At 42.8% G+C, this 24,288-nt stretch overlaps 1 protein-coding gene across 1 annotated transcript in view; it reads left to right on the forward strand.

Moving 5' to 3' along the window:
- LOC126175053 (serine/threonine-protein phosphatase rdgC) overlaps positions 1-24,288 on the forward strand; it is a 1,927,531-nt gene that overhangs the window by 1,775,283 nt on the left and 127,960 nt on the right. Inside the window, exon 13 of the mRNA XM_049921565.1 lies at positions 1,247-1,502. Within this exon, the coding sequence (XP_049777522.1) occupies positions 1,247-1,502 (256 nt within the window). The remainder of the gene's footprint in view (positions 1-1,246; positions 1,503-24,288) is intronic.

Below are 24,288 nucleotides of genomic sequence, written 5' to 3' on the forward strand. Positions count from 1 at the left end.
AAATCTACTAGGTGTTTCCGTAAGAGCGTCCAAAAATTTTACAGAACATAGACGATACTAAACTGAAAATCGGAGGTAGGGAACCTTGGGTCGGAGAAGCCAGCTTAAGGAGATAATAGGAGTAAAATCACACTACTGTGTACTTTTTATTTAAATTAGTTAACTGTAAATACCATCACCGGCACAATGAATGTACCATTTTTTATCGTATCTTAGAAAACGGGCTGAAACTGACGGCCGTCAACTTCCATGCATGCATAACATCTGCGAACAAGATTCTGACGCACCCTGAAAATATCCCTGCGTGTTTCGAATCACATGACAGGCAGATACAATTCTGGCAGCTAATTCCATCTCCGTATCCACTAGGATCTCATACACAAATGACTTTAAATATCCCCATACGAAATTATCAGGGGATTCAGGTCAGGTAACCTCGCAGGCCGTGGAATAGGACATCACCTTCCAATTCAGCGACCAGGAAATACTGTACCGGAACTCCTCCAGTGTATTGTACTGTACGTCTCTGAATAGCACTGAGTAATAAACGGAGCTGTCATTGATTCCTAGCATGTTCACGGTCGCGTTCTCGATTCCCGAGCACGGGTCCAAGGTTCGATTCCCGGCGGGGTCAGGGATTTTCACCTGCCTCGAGATGACTGGGTTTTTGTGTTGTCCTCATCATTTCATCATCATTTATGGAAGTGGCAAGATTGAACTGAGGAAATGTTGAGAATTTGTATGGGCGCTGATAACCGCGTGGCTGAGAGCCCTATAATCCAGTCGTCATCATCATCATAATAGCACGTTCTGTCATAGGACAATGTAAATGCGATAGAACAGAGCCACTTTATGGATAAGTAAAGTAAACAAAACCTGCATCATTACTTCCTGGTAATGAGGCTAGCTTTACACAGTACATGTAAATTTGTATGTATGTTAGTTGTAAATAAGGTGGAAAATAGTAATGCTAGACAAAGTGGTATACAAGTTTACTTCCATATCTCCTTAAGCTGACTTCTCCGATCCCAGATTCCCTACCTGAAATTGATCAGAGGAGCATTCTCTTTGTTCTGTTACATTACTAACAGAAGACTTAAACAAATGCAAACTTTGGGTGACGCCAAGTACTGAGCTAGTCCGTTATACATCGAATAACGGACTGATCCAGCAATTCTGTACGACTCTGTCATTCAGGCTTCACCACTATTTGGCTAATGCTGGACGTATGCTCCGCTGTGCGCAGGTGATCACCATCTTCTCGGCGTCCAACTACTATGAGCTGGGCTCGAACAAGGGCGCCTACCTGAAGCTGGTGGGCAGTGAGCTGTCGCAGCACTTCGTGCAGTTCACGACAGCCACGTCGCGCGCCAAGCGTCTCACCTTCCGGCAGCGCGTCGGACTCGTCGAGAGCTCCGCCATCCGGGAGCTCAGCACGCAGATACTGGCCTGCCGGGACTCGCTGCTGGCAGAGTTCCGAACTCACGACCCCGGCGACACAGGTGAGCTGCAACTCCCATATCGGTGACGTCGTTCACGTAAGGCAGGATTTATCACTGTAAATCTGATGAAGCATTGTGCACATCAGTTGCACAGTGTCTCGAGTATGCACGTCGCGTCGATAGCGTCACGTCACATGTCTCACTTCTGAGTGCACAGTGAGCGCATAGACATGCGCAGAACAGTAGAGTCTCCTGCCAAGTGTAAAGTGCGCGCTGTCATTCAGTTTCTTCATGCTGAGTGGTTCCGCCTGATTTCAGGCAGCCTACATAACGTAGCTGTCATGCTTGACAGCAATGTGCAGCAACGATGCAGGCACTTTGGAGCAGGTCGTACAGTCGTACAGACGATAATGATACGTATGAGTGGGTGGTGTCTGTTCCTGCCGGAACCACAGCTGTGATACATTATGTGTAAACTGAAGCTAGAGAGGGGAAGAACGGAAAGGAGAGGGAGTTGATCACTGCTGTCACCTGCATCTGATCATTAGGAGGAATCGGCGGCGAAGAGAGAAAATGTGTACCGGACCAGGATTCGAACCCAGGACTTCCTGCTTACTAGGCAGGTGCGCTAACCACTGTGGTATATGGGACTCAGTGTTATCGCAACTGCACGAACTATCTCGACAAGCCTTATGGCCGATCCACATTCCCACCCGAGCGCCACCTATCTGCATTCCCTGTCCATTTCCTCCAAGTTCGCTACTTTGAGATTCCCACAGGAAGTCGGACATGTTTGTGCATCCGCATAGAAGAAGGTGGATCCATTGCTCACACCCAGACCTCCAGATGTCAGACACTCATATCGGTACCAAACGTTGTACGTCGACGGACTATAAACCAATACTCTAATTTAGTTCGTATTACGTGCCGTCGTCCAGCAGAACGGGCGTACCGTTTATTAAAACTAACACCAGAACTATAGAGAAAGAGAAAAGCACAACTGTGAAAAACTAATACGTAGAGCTTCCATTGGAAAGTTGGTAGAGCATTAAACCGTTGTACCAAGAGTCCTGTGTTCATACCCCAATGATGACATTTTTACTGTATGATTTGTGGGACTAAAAAAAGTTTTGCATCAACGCGGTTCCGAGAACTCCTGAAGATAGACGTTGACTGTGGATATTTCATTACAGACACAGTTCCTTCGACTGTACAGAGCTGTCACTAAACCTACCCAAAGACGTAAACAACCATGCATGTGCAGCTCCTGTTAGAAGGAGGGGCCCCGACAGCCGATCAGTTCTAGTCATTCCACCAGGAAGGAGGTACATGGCTCGTGTTGTCTGTACTTCAACCATGCCTAGACGGTCGATACCGCGATTCGATCGCGCCGCATTGTTATATTGTGCCACAAAGGGCTCTCAACATGGGAAGTGTCCAGGCGTCTCAGAGTGACCGAAGCGATGCTGTTCCGACATGGAGGAGATACAAAGAGACAGAACTGTGGATTACATGCCTCGCCCAGGCCACCCATGTGCTACTACTGAAGTGGATGACCGCTAGCTATGGATTGTGGCTCGGAGGAACCATGACAGAAACGCCACCATGTTGAATAATGCCTTTCGTGCAGCCACAGGATGTCATGTTACAATATGCTGCATGATGCGCATTTTCACTCCCCACGCCCATGGCGAGGTCCATCTTTGCAACCACGACACCTTGCAACTCGGTACGAATGGACCCTACAACATGCCGAATGAACCGCTCAGGATTAGCATGACGTTCTCTTCACCGATGAGTGTCGCATATGCCTTCAACCAGACAATCGTCGGAGACGTGTTTGGAGACAACCCGGTCAGGCTGAACACCTTAGACACACTGCCCATCGAGTGCAGCCAGGTGAAGGTTCCCTGCTGTTTTGGGGTGGCATTATGTGGGGCCGACGTATGCCGCTGGTGGTCATGGAAGGCGCCCTAACGGCTGGACGATACGTGAATGCCATTCTCCTATCGATAGTGCAACCATATGGGCAGTATATTGGTGAGGCATTCGTCTTCATAGACGACAAATCGCGCCCCCCACGTGCACATCTTGTGACTGACTTCCTTCAGGATAATGACATCGCTCGACAAGAGTGGCCAGGATGTTCCCCAGACATGAACCCTACTGAACATGCCAGGGATAGATTGAAAAGAGCTGTTTATGGACGACGTGACCGACCAACCACTCTGAGGGATCTACGCCGAATCGCTGTTGAGGAGTGGAACAATTTAGACCAACAGTGCCTTGATGAACTTGTCGATAGTATGGCACGACGAATACAGGCATGCATCAATGCAAGAAGAAGTGCTACTGGGTATTAGAGGTACCGGTGTGTACAGCAATCTGGACCACCACCTCTGAAGGTCTTGCTGTATAATGGCAAAACATGCAATGTGTGGTCTTTATCAGAAGCAGAAACGGTGGAAATGATGTTTTTTTTATATCTATTCCAATTTTTTCTACAGGTTCCCGAACTCTCGGAACCGTGGTGATGCTAAACTTTTTTTGATGTGTGTAATACTTCCGTATGTGTGAAGCAGTTATTTCTTTACTCTAGTGTTCTGAATGTTTATCTTTTTCCTGTGAAACTAAAAATGCACTAGCTGCATTGTCACTTGTGATGTCTGTTCTGTCACACATGTCCAACAGACACAACACCTATCCATACAAATGTACCCTACAGGTTTGGTACTTTCACCTAACGAAGTGAAAGTAGACTGCCAAAAGAACATTGCTACGAACTCCAGGAAGTCCTTTTACATGTCAGGAAAATGTTCTCCTTTATAACAATTGCATGCGTAAACAGTTAAAACGAATTGTCGCCAGATGGTTTTGAATGCTGGATCTTTATTTCGACGACCTCACGCTCTACCAACTCAACCTTGAGAGATCTACGAAACTACCAATCACAGATAGGGCTCTGCTGTTCTCCGTAGTTCTGGTGTTATTTTTAATTACAGTTTACGAATGTTCTACTGAATTACAGCACACAGAACGAACTAAATTGGTGTTTTGGTTGATACTCTATCTGTATACAACGTTTGTTACGGATCTGTGTGTCTGACATCTGAGAGTTTGGGCGTTAGATAGGCGTATCAGTTATAAGAATCCGTAGCTGTGATTCATTATATGTAAACTGAGAGGTGGAGAGCGGAAGGAAGGAAAGGAAAGGAGGGGGAGGGGACCACTGCTATTAGCTCCCCACCTTCAATTTACAAATACTGATACAGGTAGTAGATGAAGGAAGCGAATGGAAGCTGATGATCTTGTTAACCGAGTGGATTTGGTGATTCGAGAAAATCGTCTACGAAGAACATCTAAGGACAAGGGAAAAGCAATGTTATCATCAGGCATTGTCCTTTCTTAGGTCAATGCTCGGCCGCACACTGTAGCTGCAGAGATAACGCTTCTGCTGCGTTTCCGATGGGATTTGTTTGATCACCAGACGCTCAACGGCCCCACCTCTATGCTCACATGAACTGCTGGCTGTAAGTGCAGCATTTGGGCACCATCAACGAGCTGCAGACTAGCGTAGAGGGCTGGCGGGAGCATAGGCGGCTGCTTTCTATGATGGGCCTATTGGAAAGTTCGTACAACGGTACGACAAATGTCGAAGACGGGGTAGCGACTATGTAGAAATATAGCTGGAAGTTGTGGCTAAATGTTGCAAATAACTCATTTCTGGTTTTTACTTTGTTTTCTATTTCGCGACCAATCGGACCTTGAAATACAAAAATAGCCCTTATATAAATACTTGGCCTACTCTATTCGGTTTCCAATGACAAGTTTTAATCATTATCTCGAAAAACGAGATTTGCTCATGGCGGTCCTTCTCTACATATTGAGACATTTAACTTGTATACAGAAAAAAATGTTTATGGATATTTTTATCATTCGCGTCAATCTTTTACCTTATCAAAATTTTGGATGAGAGGCATCATGTTCGGCACTGAGACATCGGTGTGGTTGTGGCGCCTTGTCTTTGATCGGAGATCAGTATGGTTGCGACACCTCGACGAGCTGAGATCTACATATCTGAAGGCAATAAACACATTCAAATAGCTTAGCGGTACAAAATAGGCTCCATATCGGTCCACTCTGACCACATTCAATAGGACCTCCGTTCATGTTGTTCCGGATGAAAAAAAAAGGTCGGCACTGTGGTTAGTTCTTTAATTTACTTCTGGAACAGATCGAGTGAATACTACAAGAGACACAAAATATTACATCACTTTATTATGACTTGAACAAGATTAAACACTTAACTTTGAAACAGTCCAATGCCCATAGGGTTGTCTACATATATATGTCATTGAACGCTAACGTATCACTTGATACAGTACAGATAATAGTCTCTTTTTCTCTGTGTGCAGTTGACAGTAAACTTTGCTACATGGTTCCGTCTAATACTACTCTCGAACTGCTGGGTATAATTAAACGATGCTGTCATCTTCGACGATGACTGCAGACTGGGCTCAGCCGCACTCCACTCTGACGTAAGCTTTTGTTGGTTGGTTGATTCGGGAGAGCTGACAAATCAGCGAGGTCATCGGTCCCTTCAGATTTGGTTCAAATGGCTCTGAGGACTATGGGACTTAACATCTGAGGTCACCAGTCCCCTAGACGTTAGAACTACTTAAACCTAACTAACCTAAGGACATCACACACATCAATGCCCGAGGCAGGATTCGAACCTGCAACCGTAGCGGTCGCGCGGTTCCATACTGTAGCGCCTAGAACCGCTCGGCCACACCGGTCGGCTCAGATTAGGGAAGTATGGGAAAGGAAGTCGGCCGTGTCCTTTCCTAGGAAACATCCCTGCTATTGCTGAAGCGATTTAGAGAACTCACGGAAAACCTAAATCAGGATGAGCGTACGCGGGTTTGTATCATAGTCCCCCGAATTCGAGTTCAGTGCTGACGTAAGCAAGCCCGCTACTGCGATGGCGTATGGAACTCTCGAGGGCGTGTCTACGCTGGGGTCTCTCGTTGCTCATTGCGTCTGGCAGCGACAGTGTATGTTTGTTTCCATCGCCGGGTACGAACTTCGCCGTGGGACCTCGTCTTTCAAATGTGTGTGAAATCTTATGGGATATGCTAAGGTCATCAGTCCCTAAGCATACAAACTGCTTAACCTAGATTATCCTAAGGACAAACACACACCCATGCCCGAGGGAGGTTCCGAACCTCCACCGGGACTAGCCGCACAGTCCATGACTGCAGAGCCTCAGAATCTCGGCTAATCCCGCGCGGCAGGATTTCCTTTTTAAAGTCACTGGATGTTGTCCACCATGCACGCATTAGACTGGCCACAGGGGACTACCGAACGAAGCCTCTGTGCGGAGACTGGTGTACTACCCCTTATCATTTGATGAGAACTCCCCATGCTCCGAGATGTTTACAAAGTAAGATCCATTTCCGAACACAGTGTTATAGTTATTGGTGCTGAACGATTTATACAACCAAGGTTCACCAGTCACCTAGCAGCTAAACCTTTTTCTGTGCGAGTGAAGGAATATCTCGATCAACTTGGTGTATCAGAAACACTAGTTCTTACATAAGGGTACAACGAACACCGTTCTTGCGTGACTGCCAAGCGCCCACTTCTCTTGGACAACACTGGAAATATACCAAGCGAGATGACGCAGTGGTTAGCACACTGGACTCGCATTGGGAGGACAACGAACCCGCATCCGGCGATCTTGAGTTAGGTTTCCCATGATTTGCCTGGGTAGCTTCAGGCAAATTCCGGGATGGTTCCCCTGAAAGGGCACGGCCTGATTCCTTCCCCGTCCTTCCCTAATCTGATGGGAACGATGACCTTGATGTTTGGTCCCCTACCCCTAAATTGAACGAACCAACACTGCAAATAATTTTAAAAAATGCTTTTAACAACATTACGTCGGTGTATTGCGACCGCATGCTGGTTTTTGACGATGGATTTAAGCGAGGGCACTTTGTCGGGCGCTCTGTTATCTTCCCTCTCTTTGCCATTAAAGCCCGCATACCATGCCACTTATCGGTGTAGTATGCAGAACTGTGGCCGCTCAAAAGAGCACTAGAGCGGACCAGATTTTTTACTGGAGAGAATGTGTGTTGTACATGATTCTAATAGCAGCGAATGAATGTAATTTAAGTGTGTTCGAGTCAAAGACCAACGTAATGTCATGTATAGGAAATCAAACAGTAAGGTCTAAAATAGTCATTAATAACGAAACAACAGAGCTAGATAACGAATTCCTTTATATTTAACGTGGTAGAACTTCCGCAGCAAGTGATGAATATGAACGTCTTTACTTAATGCGGTGCAAGGTACTGGTTCAAAATGGCTCTGAGCACTATGGGACTTAACTTCTGAGGTCATCAGTCCCCCAGAACGTAGAACTACTTAAACCTAACTAACCTAAGGACATCACACACATCCATGCCCGAGGCATGTTTCTAACCTGCGACCGTAGCGGTCGCTCAGTTCCAGACTGTAGCGCCTAGAACCTAGAACCGCTCGACCACCCCGGCCGGCAAGGTACCGGTGTTAATACCCACTTGGAAACTTCCACTTACGAGAACATTAGCTGTCAGCCATAGACTTGTGTTTGTAGTGAATAATGCTTAATACTGGCCAAGCAGACGCGTAAACTAAATAAATGTGTTTCCGACACAGCCTGCCATATAACTAATTAGCGGTTTCTTATCTTCTTGCCACAGAGAAACAACATCACACACCATTATTGCGTTGTTAACATAAACATGTGAATTTCTTCATTCGTCTCTGTGGAACAGCCTGGAAAGGACAGAAAGCTGGTCAATAGACATAAAGAAATATTTTATAAGTAATTAGTGGCAGTTAACTGTTTTATATCCAGTCTTATGCAAAGTTGGACCATTGCAACCTTCTTCTCTCGATAGTTCAGCAAGAAAACGAAGTTTCTCAGCAGATATGAATATTTGACTAGCAGCTTCTCAACTGGAGTAAAATGACCGCAGCCTAAACCCCGTAACAGTATCACGACCCCATTCCTGATAAAGTGTAAGGCTGAAGCACGGACAAATTTAACGAGATACAACTTTTATGACCGGTGTGTTCTAGTCTACTCTGTAGCGATCAGGTTCCATTATTACATCTAATTGGTACATACCAATGACATTCGTATACATGTAAATTGCTCCCCGTTTTGCCAATGTTTACTTAACATTTTGGAGTAATTACATTTCTAATTAAATTGTCAGGTAATGATCATTATTTTAATTTGTGAAATATGTGTCTTCCTACCCACTGAAAAGCCGAACAGCGTTAAGGAAACGTCCCTAAGTACTCTCATATCTATGTACGGATTTTCATACAGTCAGTTACCACCATTCATTAAATCGTTATTTAATTAAGATTTATATGTGTTGAGGAAGTAATGGCATCTCAACCAATCGCAGAGGATGACTGTCAAATGAGAGTCTATGTTTGATAGTATTTTGGGCGTATCGAGCATAAAAATTTGTGCTACCACAGTTGTTGAGGCCACTTCGGGTGGTATTCTGCATTTTACCACAGCCTGTTAAGTTCTTAGAACATTATCGGCTTCCAGGTGTACCCAAAGAGTCATTATGAAGTTCTGTGAATTACCGCAGAAACTTTTTAATGCCACAGCTGGCACTTGACGATTTCCTGAGAATGTGGCCACTGTGGCAAAGTACAGAATTTCAGAACAGAATTCCGTCGTGAGTTACAAACATATTTTTATTTCACTTCACCGGTTTCACCTAATTCGTTATTCGTCTTCAGAAGCTTAGCCTTAGTTTAGCAGATGTCAGCTTTTTCTTCTCAGAGGGATAATACCATGATATGTTCAAAAATTGTAAAAGTTGTATGTGATTATTGTAAACACAAACGGAAAGTTTGATAATTTACAGTATCTAAATCACTTATACCCTACATGTCAAGCTGTTGTACCAGCAGCACAGAAGACATAGATTTTCAACTGACAGCTGAATTTTTTTTGAAATATGTACTACAGCTGCTGAGGTATAACAGGTACGAATAAAATAATAAATTATAGAACATTACAGGAAGTGGATGATTAAGAATTTACTTCATATACCAACCGATGTGATAGCAAAATTGTTATGTTCCATACACACAAAATGCTTTCAAATATAGACTCATTTGATGAACCAACTTTCATCGACTCACATTTTGTCTTCTGTATATTTTATAGTCAATATCAGAGGATCATTGAGAGCAGTGGTCTCATTGTAGATTACTTAGTGAGAGTAATTTCAGGAAAGTTGATTGCCAACGCCTAAGAGTTAATTTTCCTTCAAGCATCACTTTGGTGAACATTCGAACGTATTAGTTTATAGTGTTGTCAGACAGGAAAGGAGTATTCTTGCTGGGGAAAGCAGGGAAGCTTTGATTCTTTTAGCAGCAGTTGTAAGAGGTAAATTTGATTACGGGTGGGCCGGTGATTAAATTAGAGTGAGAAACACAGACTGTGTGTGCTTTAATTCATCTAAGTATAACGCTATGTATTATCGAAGCAGTATCGCACTTAAGCTCTAAATTAATTCGCGGAAGTCGAAGAGTTATGGGTTGCTTTATGAGTCTAAATATGATGAAGAAAATTTTACCTAAGTGAATATAAGTAATTGCTCTTCGTTGTGCAGTTATGTACAAGGCCTCCTCTTCTACGTTATATGATCAAAATAAGCATTAATAAAAAGTACCTCCTATCTTTCCCAAAATCCATTATTAAAAATTATAATTTACGTAGGTTTGATGGTGCACATCGTGGATGCGTCGGCGCATTTGTTAAATGGTATAATCCTTACTATGAGAATCGTTCTTCTGGAACGAAACAAGTATTGTGTTGGTCAACGCGTAGTCACAAGAAAACATACGTCGATACAATCAGTACTCTCACAACCCCTGTGTATCTAGGTGTGAATCTCGGGGTCCGTTCTTAGGTGCACGGGTTATTTCCTTCCATGTCCTGCCTCTCTGGCAATATAAATTCCAACAATCTCGCTCTTAACGTGTCACAGACGTCTAGAATTTTAATGATGGTAACAATAAAATATTAATAATAATTTGTTTACTTTAGTGCTTACTATATTGCTGTACCATAATTTGCAAAAACTGCAGTTCAGAAAAATACATTAAGACAGTTTAAAAGCGTTCGTCTGAAAATTTATCAGTTCATATGTTGTACAATTGATTTAAGAAATCAACTCTCAACTTCGACATAATTCATACTTTACATGATGTAAAATTGAAGTAACCATTCACTATTATCACTACTTTACTTGTCACTAAACTTGTTATCACTCGACGGGAGACTACGGCAATACGTTCCAGTAACTGACGAAAGTGCTGTTTCTTCCAGTCATATCTACTTTCGTACGTGGGGGTCCGTTTCACAGTCTTATGGCTTCCTTTATCCATATTTTTCACTCAGTTTCCGTCTCATTCTTTATTTTTTTATTTTATTTTATTTATTTATTTTGCCGCTTCCACCTGTGGTTTCACGAATCTTCTGAAACTAGTCGTTGTGAGCCTTTTTTTGGATGTGATGTTTTCTACATCCCCCAGTCACATTGCAAGTGCATTCATGTGGACTAGCTCTCAGGCAAGTTTCCTGAATCGTATCCGGAGATGGTACTTTTCTATATTACCTTACCATTCTTGAGACCCTTATTTTACACACTACTTTATTTTCCCAGTGTCAACATAGAAGTTTGGAAATTATCTGTAAAAATATGGCCGCGCGGGATTAGCCGAGCGGTATAGGGCGCTGCAGTCATGGACTGTGCGGCTCGTCCCGGCGGAGGTTCGAGTCCTCAAATGGTTCAAATGGCTCTGAGCACTATGGGACTTAACATCTATGGTCATCAGTCCCCTAGAACTTAGAACTACTTAAACCTAACTAACCTAAGGACATCACACAACACCCAGTCATCATGAGGCAGAGAAAATCCCTGACCCCGCCGGGAATCGAACCCGGGAACCCCGACACGGGAAGCGAGAACGCTACCGCACGATCACGAGGTCGAGTCCTCCCTCGGGCATGTGTGTGTGTGTGTGTGTGTGTGTGTGTGTGTGTGTGTGTGTGTGTTTGTCCTTAGGATAATTTAGGTTAAGTGGTGTGTAAGCATAGGGATTGATGACGTTAGCAGTTAAGTCCCATAAGATTTCACACATATTTTACCATTTTTTTGGTAAAAATATGAAAGATTTTAATAAAATGCTCTCGGCAGGGAGGGGGAAAGGAGGGTGTTTGGTATGATATTCATAACCCATCTCTTTCCTTGATTTCATACCTGCATGTATAGTCCTTTTTTAGGGTTCTGTATCTTAAACGGTAAAAACGGTACCGTTATAGGACACTTTGTTATCCTTCTGTCCGTCTGTCTGTCTGTCCACCTATTAAAAACCCTTTTTCTGGAAGGGTTAGGCGTATCAAGTTGTTATTCATATCACGTATTCAGGTCTACTACTCCTTGGCGATGTACAAAAGTGAATCTTTAAGGACAATGCAATCGAAAGATGCGGCCCTTTATGTAACAAGTTTGATAGTCGCAATCTTACTCATTGAACCTACAAGGCACTCCCCGTTGATCCAGAATAATTAAATTTGCGAAGAAGCAAATTTTCACACCAGAACCAAAGCCAAAAATCCATAAATTGTTAATTTGCAATAATATCAAGGGAAAAACATATTTTTTTTGTCATTTGTTATCAAATTGTCGCTGTGTCCGTCAGTCTTTTACAACCAATTCTTTTTTCTCAGGTTGAAATTAGTATCATACATGAAGGTCTACAGTCGCTCGGCGATGCAATAAGTGTAATCTTCGAAGTCAAAGGAATCCAGTGATATAGCTGCTTATGTCACATATTTTGATACAAACTCATTAAAACCTGTAGGGTATTTCCCCTTGAAATAAAATCACTAAATATGCTAAGAATTAAGGTTTGACAGTACAAATAAATTGAAAAAAAATCAGAAAACTTTTAATTTGTAATTCTATCGCAAGAAAAAAGTGTTTCTTTTGTATTTTGTTATTCCAACTTCAGACTTCATATCAAAATATCCTCGCTAGTCTTGGAATCCTTAAGACCTCTATCTTGATACCATCAATATCGATAACACGTAAAATCGTCAAGAGTCACACTCACACGTGGCCAATTTCTTTTCTGAATTTGAATATTTTTCATCCAGAGTACGAATTTTAAAATACATATTAGTGGAACAGTCATGACAGCGGCTATTAATGTATGTGTTCCGTGTCTGGTGGTCATAGAGAGGCTGTCCACAGACAGTTAAGAGAAAATTACAGGCAGAAAATCGACGATACGCTCCCGTCTGGCAGCAAACATTTCCCGGTTGCGTGGGAGTGAGGCTGTATTTTACAGCGAGAGATGCGACGATATCGGGTAGCGGACGCATCTGAACCCAGCATTTGTGTTCCGCACATAATACATGCGTATCTGCGAGTTGAATAGAGATAGAATCCTCTGCCGATTGTGAGAGAGAGAATTGGTTCAGCGGCGAAAGGGAGGGATGGAGGGAGGTAATGGCGGAGGGGACCGTGTGTTTGCAATCAGCGGCGCCAATATGGCAGTAATTGTTGCAAGCGTCGCACCGCCTGATTGGTAGGTGCGCCGTAATAACGCCGGGCGTATCGCACGTTCTGCAAAGCAAGCAGTCAATATTTGCTTTGTGAAGAGCGAGCAAATCATGGCGGAGCGGGAGACGATTCCCGCCGTCATGATCTCCACCCGAGAGTTGAGTAACCTGCGAATGCCGCCAAACAAAGCGGCAGGGATAACGGGAGTGTATAGGATCACTCTAGAGGCGGAACGTTGGCACAAAACAGGTTGACTGGCCAATGACCGACTTGTCCCGCGCTTCGTTAATTAACTCCCATTGCCGCATTATCTGGATTTTCCCCGTGGACACGCAGCACTTAGTTATAGGTTTATTATGACGGAAAATTGGGAGCGCCCGTGAATAATGAGTCCATGCGAGCAAACACTGAATTTCAGTTTTTCCAATCGTATTCATAGATACAGTCGTATAGCGTTGCATCCCCGGCACTGACATCCAGCGTTTTATGAGGCGAAATGCGTTCGTGGAATGCAATTTTTGGAGGTAGCCCCTATTCGGTTAATAAAAACGCAAATCATCCAGAAGATGAAGTTAAAAATTATTAGGCCGCGTCATGTTTCTTCTAAAATGATCGACGTTTCGACCCCTCTGCTGGGATCTTCCTCAGTAACTTCTGGTGTCCACGAGTGTCGCGTCCACTTGTAAAGGGAGAATTTTCACGCGTTCGTGTTGGAGAAGTGATAGTACTGGTTAAAATTCATATGGCTACCATATGTGGACGATACATTTGTTATACAGCCACACGGCGAAGAAAAACTTCATACGTTCCACAATTTCTTAAATGGAATTCATCCCAAAATCAAATTCACCTTGGAGATTGACAGTGAGGTCGGTCTCCCGTTCCTAGATGTGTTGGTATACAGAAGATCTGATAACACTCTAGGCCATAGAGTGTACAGAAAGCCGACTATCACAAACAGGTATTTAGATGCCGCTTCGCACCACCACCCAGCCCAGAAGCAAGCAGTGCTCAACACTCTGTCTTCACGTGCCTTCCGTATCAGTGATGACGACAACTTGGAATCGGAGTTGAATTTTTTTAAAGAGGACATTGAAGGCAAATGGGTTCGATAGTTATTCAATCGACAGGGCTTTTAGGCGGAATATTTATACCGCTAATAAGAATGACGAGGAACCGCCTTCTAACATCGTCAGGTTACCGTTCGTTTCTGGGGTCACTGACTGCATAAGCAGAATTTTAAAGAAAATTGGTATTCGGACATCTTTCTTTAGTCAGAACAAAATAAAAGACTTTTTACGACGGAAAACGGATGCACCTGATTGCCTCCGCAATGCAGGGGTCTATCAAGTGACATGTGGCTGCGGCAAAGTGTATACAGGGTGTTACAAAAAGGGACGGCCAAACTTTCAGGAAACATTCCTCACACACAAAGAAAGAAAATATGTTATGTGGACATGTGTCCGGAAACGCTTACTTTCCATGTTAGAGCTCATTTTATTACTTCTCTTCAAATCACATTAATCATGGAATGGAAACACACAGCAACAGAACGCACCAGCGTGACTTCAAATACTTTGTTACAGGAAATGTTCAAAATGTCCTCCGTTAGCGAGGATACATGCATCCACCCTCCGTCACATGGAATCCCTGATGCGCTCACGCAGCCCTGGAGAAAGGCGTATTGTATCACAGCCGTCCACAATATGAGCACGAAGAGTCTCTACATTTGGTACCGGGGTTACGTAGACAAGAGCTTTCGAATGCCACCAATAATTATAGTCAAGAGGGTTGAGGTCAGGAGAGCGTGGAGGCCGTGGAATTGGTCCGCCTCTACCAATCCATCGGTCACCGAATCTGTTGTTGAGAAGCGTACGAACACTTCGATTGAAATGTGCAGGAGCTCCATCGTGCATGAACCACATGTTGTGTCGTACTTGTAAAGGCACATGTTCTAGCAGCACAGGTAGAGTATCCCGTATGAAATCATGATAACGTGCTCCATTGAGCATAGGTGGAAGAACATGGGGCCCAATTAAGACATCACCAACAATGCCTGCCCAAATGTTCACAGAAAATCTGTGTTGATGACGTGATTGCACAATTGTGTGCGGATTCTCGTCAGCCCACACATGTTGATTGTGAAAATTTACAATTTGATCACGTTGGAATAAGCCTCATCCGTAAAGAGAACATTTGCACTGAAATGAGGATTGACACATTGTTGGATGAACCATTCGCCCGTGGAGGCCAATCAGCTGCTGATAGTGCCTGCACACGCTGTACATGGTACGGAAACAACTGGTTCTCCCATAGCACTCTCCATACAGTGTCGTGGTCAACGTTACCTTGTACAGCAGCAACTTCTCTCACGCTGACATTAGGGTTATCGTCAACTGCACGAAGAATTGTCTCGTCCATTGCAGGTGTCCTCGTCGTTCTAGGTCTTCTCCAGTCGCGAGTCATAGGCTGGAATGTTCCTTGCTCCCTAAGACGACGATCAATTGCTTCGAACGTCTTCCTGTCGGGACACCTTCGTGCTGGAAATCTGTCTCGATGCAAACGTACCGCGCCACGGCTATTGCACCGAGCTAATCCATACATCAAATGGGCATCTGCCAACTCCGCATTTGTAAACACTGTACTGACTGCAAAACCACGTTCGTGATGAACGCTAACCTCTTGATGCTACGTACTGATGTGCTTGATGCTAGTACGGTAGAGCAATGAGTCGCATGTCAACACAAGCACCGAAGTCAACATTACCTTCCTTCAATTGGGCCAACTGGCGGTGAATCGAGGAAGTACAGTACATACTGACGAAACTAAAATGAGCTCTATCATGGAAATTAAGCGTTTCCGGACACATGTCCAAATAACATCTTTTCTTTATTTGTGTGTGAGGAATGTTTCCTGAAAGTTTGGCCGTACCTTTTTGTAACACCCTGTATAGGCGAAACGGGAAGAACTGTTAAAAAACGCATTAAGGAACACGAACGGCAATGCGGTTAAAACAAAGTGCAAAATCCCCAGTAGCGGAACGTCATGAGAACTAAGGCTGTGACATCGACTTTGAAAACATACGTGTACTGGCTAAAGAAACAAACATTTATAGAAGAAAGGTCCGAGAAGCGGTTGAAATTTCTAAGAATGCATCTAAGTTCAATAGAGAGGACGGCTATAGGCTTGCGGCATTGTGGCTCGCTGCCATCAAGGAAGTAAATTGCGGCCGCGGTGTATGAGCGGCATAAACAACGCGCTGCAAGTCACCTCGGCGGACAATAATATTTTGGGTAAACATTCCCCGACTCTAGCTCCGTCCCTTTCGAATCTAGCCACTGATGACGACCAACCAATAGCGGTAGCAGGCATTTCAACCAATAGCCCTTCTCCAGCATAGTGCCTTTCTATCCAATGACGATGGGCCGCCAATGGTATCCACAGGAGATGAGCTACCAACGCACCCTTGTTCTGCATCGGAGTAGAAATATTAGCCAATGACTATGGCCTACCAATGGTAGCCATATGAAATTTAACCAGTACTATCACTTCTCCAACACGAACGCGTGAAAACTCCCCCTTTATAAGTGGACGCGACACTCGTCTCTGACAGTGTTCTAGCAGTAGTTGACACCAGAAGATCCTGAGGAAGATCCCAGCAGTGGGGTCGAAACGTCGATCTTTTTAGAAGAAACATGACGCGGCCTAATAACCCAGAAGATTTTAACTTCAATGACAACGGCCACGAAAGCCTGCAGACTTACATCCAGAAGATGTAGTAGTAAAATTCGTAAAAACAACGAAAAATGGTCGTACGTTAAGTATGCTAGAGGCAACACACTGTCAACGTCTTTTCTGAGCGATAGCATTGGAAGTACTATCGATGACAGCACTGCCAAAGCAGAGTTACTAAACACAGCCTTCCAAAATTCCTTCACCAATGAAGACAAAGTGAATATTCCAGAATTCGAATGAAGAACAGCTGCTAACATGAGTAACTTACAAGCAGATGTTCTCGGAGTAGTGAAGCAACTTAAATCACTTAATAAAAGTAAGTCTTCCGATCCAGACTCTATACCAGTCAGACTCCTTTCAGAGTATGCTGATGCCATAGCTGCAAACTTAATAATCATATGTAACCGATCGAAGAAGTATCCGTATCCAAAGACAAAAAAGTAGGTCATACCAATATTGAAGTGGGAGTAGTCCACTAAATTACAGGCCCATATCATCAACGTCGATATGCTGTAGGATTTTGGAGCGCATATTTCGAATTACCTCGGAGAGAAAGGTCTATTGACACACAGTCAACACACATTTACGAAACAAGGGATTCAGGAACAACGCTACTAGCTCGTTATTCACACGAAGTGCTGAGTGCTATTGACAAGGAATTTCAAATTGATTCCGTATTTATAGATTTGCAGGAGTCTTTTGACACTGTACCACAAGTGCGGGTTGTCGTGAAATTGCGTGCTTGTGTAATATCGTCTCCATTATGTGACTGTATTCGTGATTTCCTGTCAGGCAAGTAGTAAATGGCAGAATATCATTGAGTAAAACAGAAGTGATTTCTGGCGTTCCCCGAGGTATTGTTACAGGGCCTGTGTTCTTCCTAATATATATGAACGATTTAGGAGACAATCTGAGCAGCCATGTTAGGTTGCTTGCAGATAGTGCTGTCGTTTGTCGTTTAGTGAAACCATCAGAAAATCAGAATAAATCTCAAAACGATTTAGAAATGATTTCTGTATGGTGGGAAAATTGGTAATTGACAGTAAATAATGAAAAGTGTTACGTCATCCACAGGAGTGCTAAAAGGAATCCGCTAAATTTCGGTTACACAATAAATTAGCAAATGTAAAGGCAGTACATTCAACCAAATACCTAGGAATTACAATTACGAACAAATTAAATTGAAAAGAACACATATGAAATTTTGCGGGGAAGGCAAACCAAAGACTGTGTTTTTCATTGGCAGCACACTTAGAAAATGGAACAGATCCACTAAAGAGAATACATGCACTACGATTGTCCGTCTTCTGTTGGACCACTGCTGCGACGTCTGGGATCCTTACCAGATAGGTTTAACAGAGTGTATTGAGAAAATTCAAAGAAGAGTGGCATGTTTTGTATTATCACGAAATAGGGGACAGAATGTCACTGACATGATACAGGATTTGGGGTGGATATCATTAAAACGAAGGTGTTTTTCGTTGCGGCGCTATCTTCTCACGAAATTTCAATCATCAAATTTCTCCTCCGAATGTGAAAATACTTTGTTGACGCCGGCCTACATAGGGAGAAACAATCATCGTAATAAAATAAGGAAAATCAGAGCTCGCACGGAAAGATAGAGGTGTTCGTTTTCTCCGCGCGCTGTTCGTGATTGGAGTAATAGAGAATTATTGTGAAGGTGGTTTATGAACTCTCTTACAGGCCATTAAGTGTGATTTGCAGAGTGTCCATATTGTGGTAGATGTAGACATGGTTATAAAATTCACGTACAAACTACCGGTGGCTGTGGAACTAATAAGATTAGCACTTCTCTGAAGCTGTTAGAACGACCACCTGAGCGCATGAATGTTGTTCGCGCTTAGTGTTCTACCAGGCCTCATGGTCTACGTAAGGGGGCGTTAACAGCGTCAGATGTTGACTGACCACTGTGAAGGTCACGGGGATGTCGCGTAGACGTGTGAGACAGCGTTATCAGCACCTTTTAGAGTTTTAAAGAGACCTCATCGTAGGTTTCCTTCTTCCCGCTGATCGAATCAGTCGGACTGCATGAAAACCTGAGGTTCGAGTCAACACCATAACAAATTTAATTGTTTGCTGCCCCTACATAGAGAAAAAACTTCTGAAGCTCATTTCAAGTAACTTTCATCTGTAACTAACGAAATACTATGACGGTTGCTTCTGTTAACAACAACAACAACAATAATACTAATAATAATAATAATAACACCCGTGGAGGCCCGGGAAAAGAATAGGCCTCCGGTATGTTCTGCCAGTCGTAAAAGGCGACAAAAAGAACAAACCACTAATAGGGCTAACCCCCCTTTTAGTGTGATTACTTGGTTCAGGACAGAACTGAAGAAGCCTCGGACAAGCGCCGTCATGGTCGGGGACGACGCTTGAACCCTATGCCCGCCCACAATGGTAACGACACTGCTAGCCAACTGGAAAAGGATTTAAATCCAAATAGAGGTGTTTTGCAGGATATGCTTCCTGCAACCACCCTAGAAGAAAAACAAAGACAGAGGATGAGATGGTCAGATGAAGTTAATCGACACCTCATGTTCTGTTATTATCAAGCAACAGACCTATGAACCAACACAACTGGATACAGATCACAAGTATACACAACATTTATTACCAGATACCCGGAATTAAAATTTTTAACAGAACAACAACTAGCTGATCAGATCCGTGTAATAATAAAAAATAACAGGATACCCCAGTCAGAATTAGAAAACATCAAACAACAAGTGCAACAACTACTGGAACAAAATAATGTGCAATTAGAAGAAGAAGAAAATACAGTAATGGACTCAAACATCCCAGAGCAAACAAACAAAGACCAACACGCATCAATTAAACAACCAGAGGAAAACGAAATCTTAAGACAGCCACCAGAACAAGCACAAATAGAACACGAAGAGACACACGTGTTATATATAGAAGAGAAATTTCAGCTGACATATATAGAATACAAAGACACAAATACAGACATTAGACCATTCTTACATAGACCGCCAAATAACCCACAAGTCAAAACAACAATAAAAACTATCAACACAATCATACACAACAAAATTTATGAAAACACAACTATGGAAGAGTTACAACTACTGGTTTATATAGGAGCACTCACTACACTAAATATACACACTAGGCAGAGATCAGAACAAACCAACACACAGAAGAAACCCACAAAACCAGCATGGCAACACAGGCTACAGATCAGAATAGAAAAACTGAGAAAGGACATCGGACAGCTAACACAATTTATAAGAAATGAAATATCAGACAAAAAACGAAAAATGTTAGGTAAAATCTCACAACAAGAAGCAATAGAGCAATTAGATGAAAAAAAGCAGCAATTGTAAGCATTGTCCAAACGACTTAGAAGATACAAAAAAAGTGACAATAGAAGGGAACAAAACCAAACATTCAACACAAACCAGAAGAGATTTTACCAAACAATGGATAACACACACATTAAAATAGACAATCCACCAAACATAACAGACATGGAACACTTCTGGAGCAACATATTGTCAAACCCGGTATAACATAACAGGCATGCACAGTGGATACAAGCAGAAACAGACACATACAAGATGATACCACAAATGCCTGAAGTGATAATTTTGCAACATGAAGTCACCCGAGCAATTAATTCTTCATACAATTGGAAAGCCCCTGGAAATGATAAAATAGCAAATTGCTGGCTAAAGAAGTTCACCTCAACACATTCACATCTAACTAAATTATTTAACAGTTACATTGCAGACCCATACACATTCCCTGATACACTTGCACATGGAATAACCTATCTGAAACCTAAAGATCAAGCAGACACAGCAAACCCAGCTAAATATCGCCCCATAACATGCCTACCAACAATATACAAAATATTAACTTCAGTCATAACACAGAAATTAATGACACATACAACACAGAACAAAATTATAAATGAAGAACAAAAAGGCTGCTGCAAAGGAGCACGAGGATGTAAAGAGCAACTGATAATAGATACAGAGGTGACATATCAAGCTAAAACTAAACAAAGGTCCCTACACTACGCATACATTGATTACCAAAAAGCCTTTGATAGTGTACCCCACTCATGCTTACTACAGATATTGGAAATATACAAAGTAGATCATAAATTGATACAGTTTCTAAACATAGTAATGAAAAACTGGAAAACCACACTTAATATCCAAACAAATTCAGATAACATCACATCACAGCCAATACAGATTAAGCGTGGAATATACCAAGGAGACTCATTAAGTCCTTTCTGGTTCTGTCTTGCTCTGAACCCACTATCCAACATGCTAAACAATAAAAATTATGGATACAATATTACTGGAACATACCCACACAAAATCACACATTTGGTATACATGGATGATCTAAAACTACAGGCAGCAACAAATCAACAACTCAACCAATTACTAAAGATAACAGAAGTATTCAGCAATTATATAAATATGGCTTTTGGAACAGACAAATGTAAGAAAAATAGCACAGTCAAGGGAAAACACACTAAACAAGAAGATTACATATTGGATAACCACAGCGACTGCATAGAAGCGATGGAAAAAACAGATGCCTATAAATATCTAGGATACAGACAAAAATAGGAATAGATAATACAAATATTAAAGAAGAACTAAAAGAAAAATATAGACAAAGACTAACAAAAATACTGAAAACAGAATTGACAGCAAGAAACAAGACAAAAGCTATAAATACTTATGCTATACCAGTATTGACCTACTCATTTGGAGTAGTGAAATGGAGTGACACAGACCTAGAAGCACTCAATACACTTACACGATCACAATGCCACAAATATAGAATACATCACATACATTCAGCAACAGAAAGATTCACATTAAGCAGAAAGGAAGGTGGAAGGGGATTTATAGATATAAATAACCTACATTATGGACAGGTAGACAATTTAAGAAAATTCTTTCTAGAACGAGCAGAAACTAGCAAAATACACAAAGCAATCACTCATATAAATACATCAGCTACACCATTGCTATTTCATAACCACTTCTACAACCCTTTAGATCACATAACATCAACAGATACAAAGAAAGTAAATTGGAAAAAGAAAACACTACATGGCAAGCACCCGTATCATCTAACACAGCCACACATAGATCAAGACGCATCCAACACATGGCTAAGAAAAGGCAATATATACAGTGAGATGGAAGGATTCATGATTATGATACAGGATCAAACAATAAACACCAGATATTACAGCAAGCATATTATTAAAGATCCCAATACCACAACAGATAAATGCAGACTTTGCAAACAACAAATAGAAACAGTAGATCACATCACAAGCGGATGTACAATACTACCAAATACAGAATACCCCAGAAGACATGACAATGTAGCAAAAATAATACATCAACAGCTTGCCTTACAACATAAACTTATAAAACAACACGTTCCCACATACAAGTATGCACCACAAAATGTACTGGAGAATGATGAATACAAATTATACTGGAACAGAATCATTATAACAGATAAAACAACACCACATAACAAACCTGACATCATACTCACCAATAAAAAGAAGAAATTAACACAACTAATCGAAATATCCATACAAAATACAACAAATATACAGAAGAAAACAGGAGAAAAAATTGAAAAATACATCCAACTGGTTGAGGAAGTCAAGGACATGTGGCATCAGGATGAAGTTGACATTATACCAATTATACTATCAACTACAGGAGTCATACCACACAATATCCACCAGTACATCAACGCAATACAGCTACATCCAAACTTATATATACAACTACAGAAATCTGTGATTATTGATACATGTTCAATTACCTGAAAGTTCCTAAATGCAATGTAACATATACCGTACAGTTAAAAGGAAGTCACGCTTGATCAAGGTCCGCGTCACTTTCCATTTTTGACCAGACATAACGTCTGAGAAAAGAAAGAATAATAATAATGGACTTTCCCCACTGCTCTTCAATTGAGTGCGAGAAAAGGTGATCAGGGAAGACAGTTTACAATTACAATACCGATTGCTGCTTGGTACCCACATTTCCTGACTGTGCCCCGCACCCTTTGAGGCTGTTGCCCTTCCTGTATTTGCCCGAGGCCATCTAACCTAAAAAACCGCCCAGTCACGCCACACAATCCCTGCTACCCGTTTACCCGTTTGCTGCGTGTAGTGGACTCCTGACCTATCCAGCGGGACCCGAAATCCCACCACCCTATGGCGCAAGTCGACGAATCTGCAGCCCACACGGTCGCAGAACCGTCTCAGTCTCTGATTCAGACCCTCCACTCGGCTCTGTACCAAAGGTCCGCAGTCAGTCCTGTCGACAATGCTGCAGATGGTGAGCTCTGCTTTCATCCCGATAGCGAGACTTGCAGTCTTCACCAAATCAGATAGCCGCCGGAAGCCAGAGAGGATTTCCTCCAATCCATAGCGACACACATCATTGGTGCCGACATGAGCGACCACCTGCAGATGGGTGCACCCTGTACCCTTCATGGCATCCGGAAGGACCCTTTCCACATCTCGAATGACTCCCCCCGGTATGCACACGGAGTGCACATTGGTTTTCTTCCCCTCTTTTGCTGCCATATCCCTAAGGGGCCCCATTACGCGCCTGACGTTGGAGCTCCCAACTACCATTAAGCCCACCCTCTGCGACCGCGGGGTCTTGCAGACTGAGGGGCAACCTCTGGAACAGGACAAGCAGCCATGTCTGGCCGAAGATCAGTATCAGCCTGAGACAGCGCCTGAAACCGGTTCGTCAGACAAACTGGAGAGGCCTTCCGTTCAGCCCTACGGAATGTCTTTCGCCCCCTGCCACACCTCGAGACGACCTCCCACTCTACCACAAGTGAGCAAGTGAGGGATCAGCCCAATGTGGGCAGTATCCTGGGCAACCACAGTCGTAGCCCGATCGGGGGATGCGTGGGACGAGCTGGCCGTCCCCGACAAACCCCCATCCGGACCCCCACAGTGATGCCCATTGGCAACAGCCTCAAGCTGTGTGACCGAAGCCAACACTGCCTGAAGCTGGGAGCGAAGGGATGCCAACTCAGCCTGCATCCGAACACAGCTGTTGCAGTCCCTATCCATACTAAAAACTGTTGTGCAAAGAACGTCTGAACTAATGTACAGAGAGCACAAACAAATCGACACAAAATTTAAACGGTTATTAAAATACAAGATTGCCTAGTATATGCAGTAATGCTGCTACTTGCGCACTGCTGACACACTGCTCGACGGCGGAAGGAGACTACGCGATTTTACACTATTCAGGTAGTAAAACGCGATGCTACAACTCTCAAATACTATAATACGCCCGAAATTTATGAATTAAACAATGCAAGTACCAAAGACACGCAAAGAAATTAAGAATTAAACTATGTAACAAATAACTGAG

Source organism: Schistocerca cancellata, chromosome 3, assembly GCF_023864275.1.
Source record: "Schistocerca cancellata isolate TAMUIC-IGC-003103 chromosome 3, iqSchCanc2.1, whole genome shotgun sequence".
In the NCBI taxonomy this organism is placed as follows: Eukaryota; Metazoa; Arthropoda; class Insecta; order Orthoptera; family Acrididae; genus Schistocerca; species Schistocerca cancellata.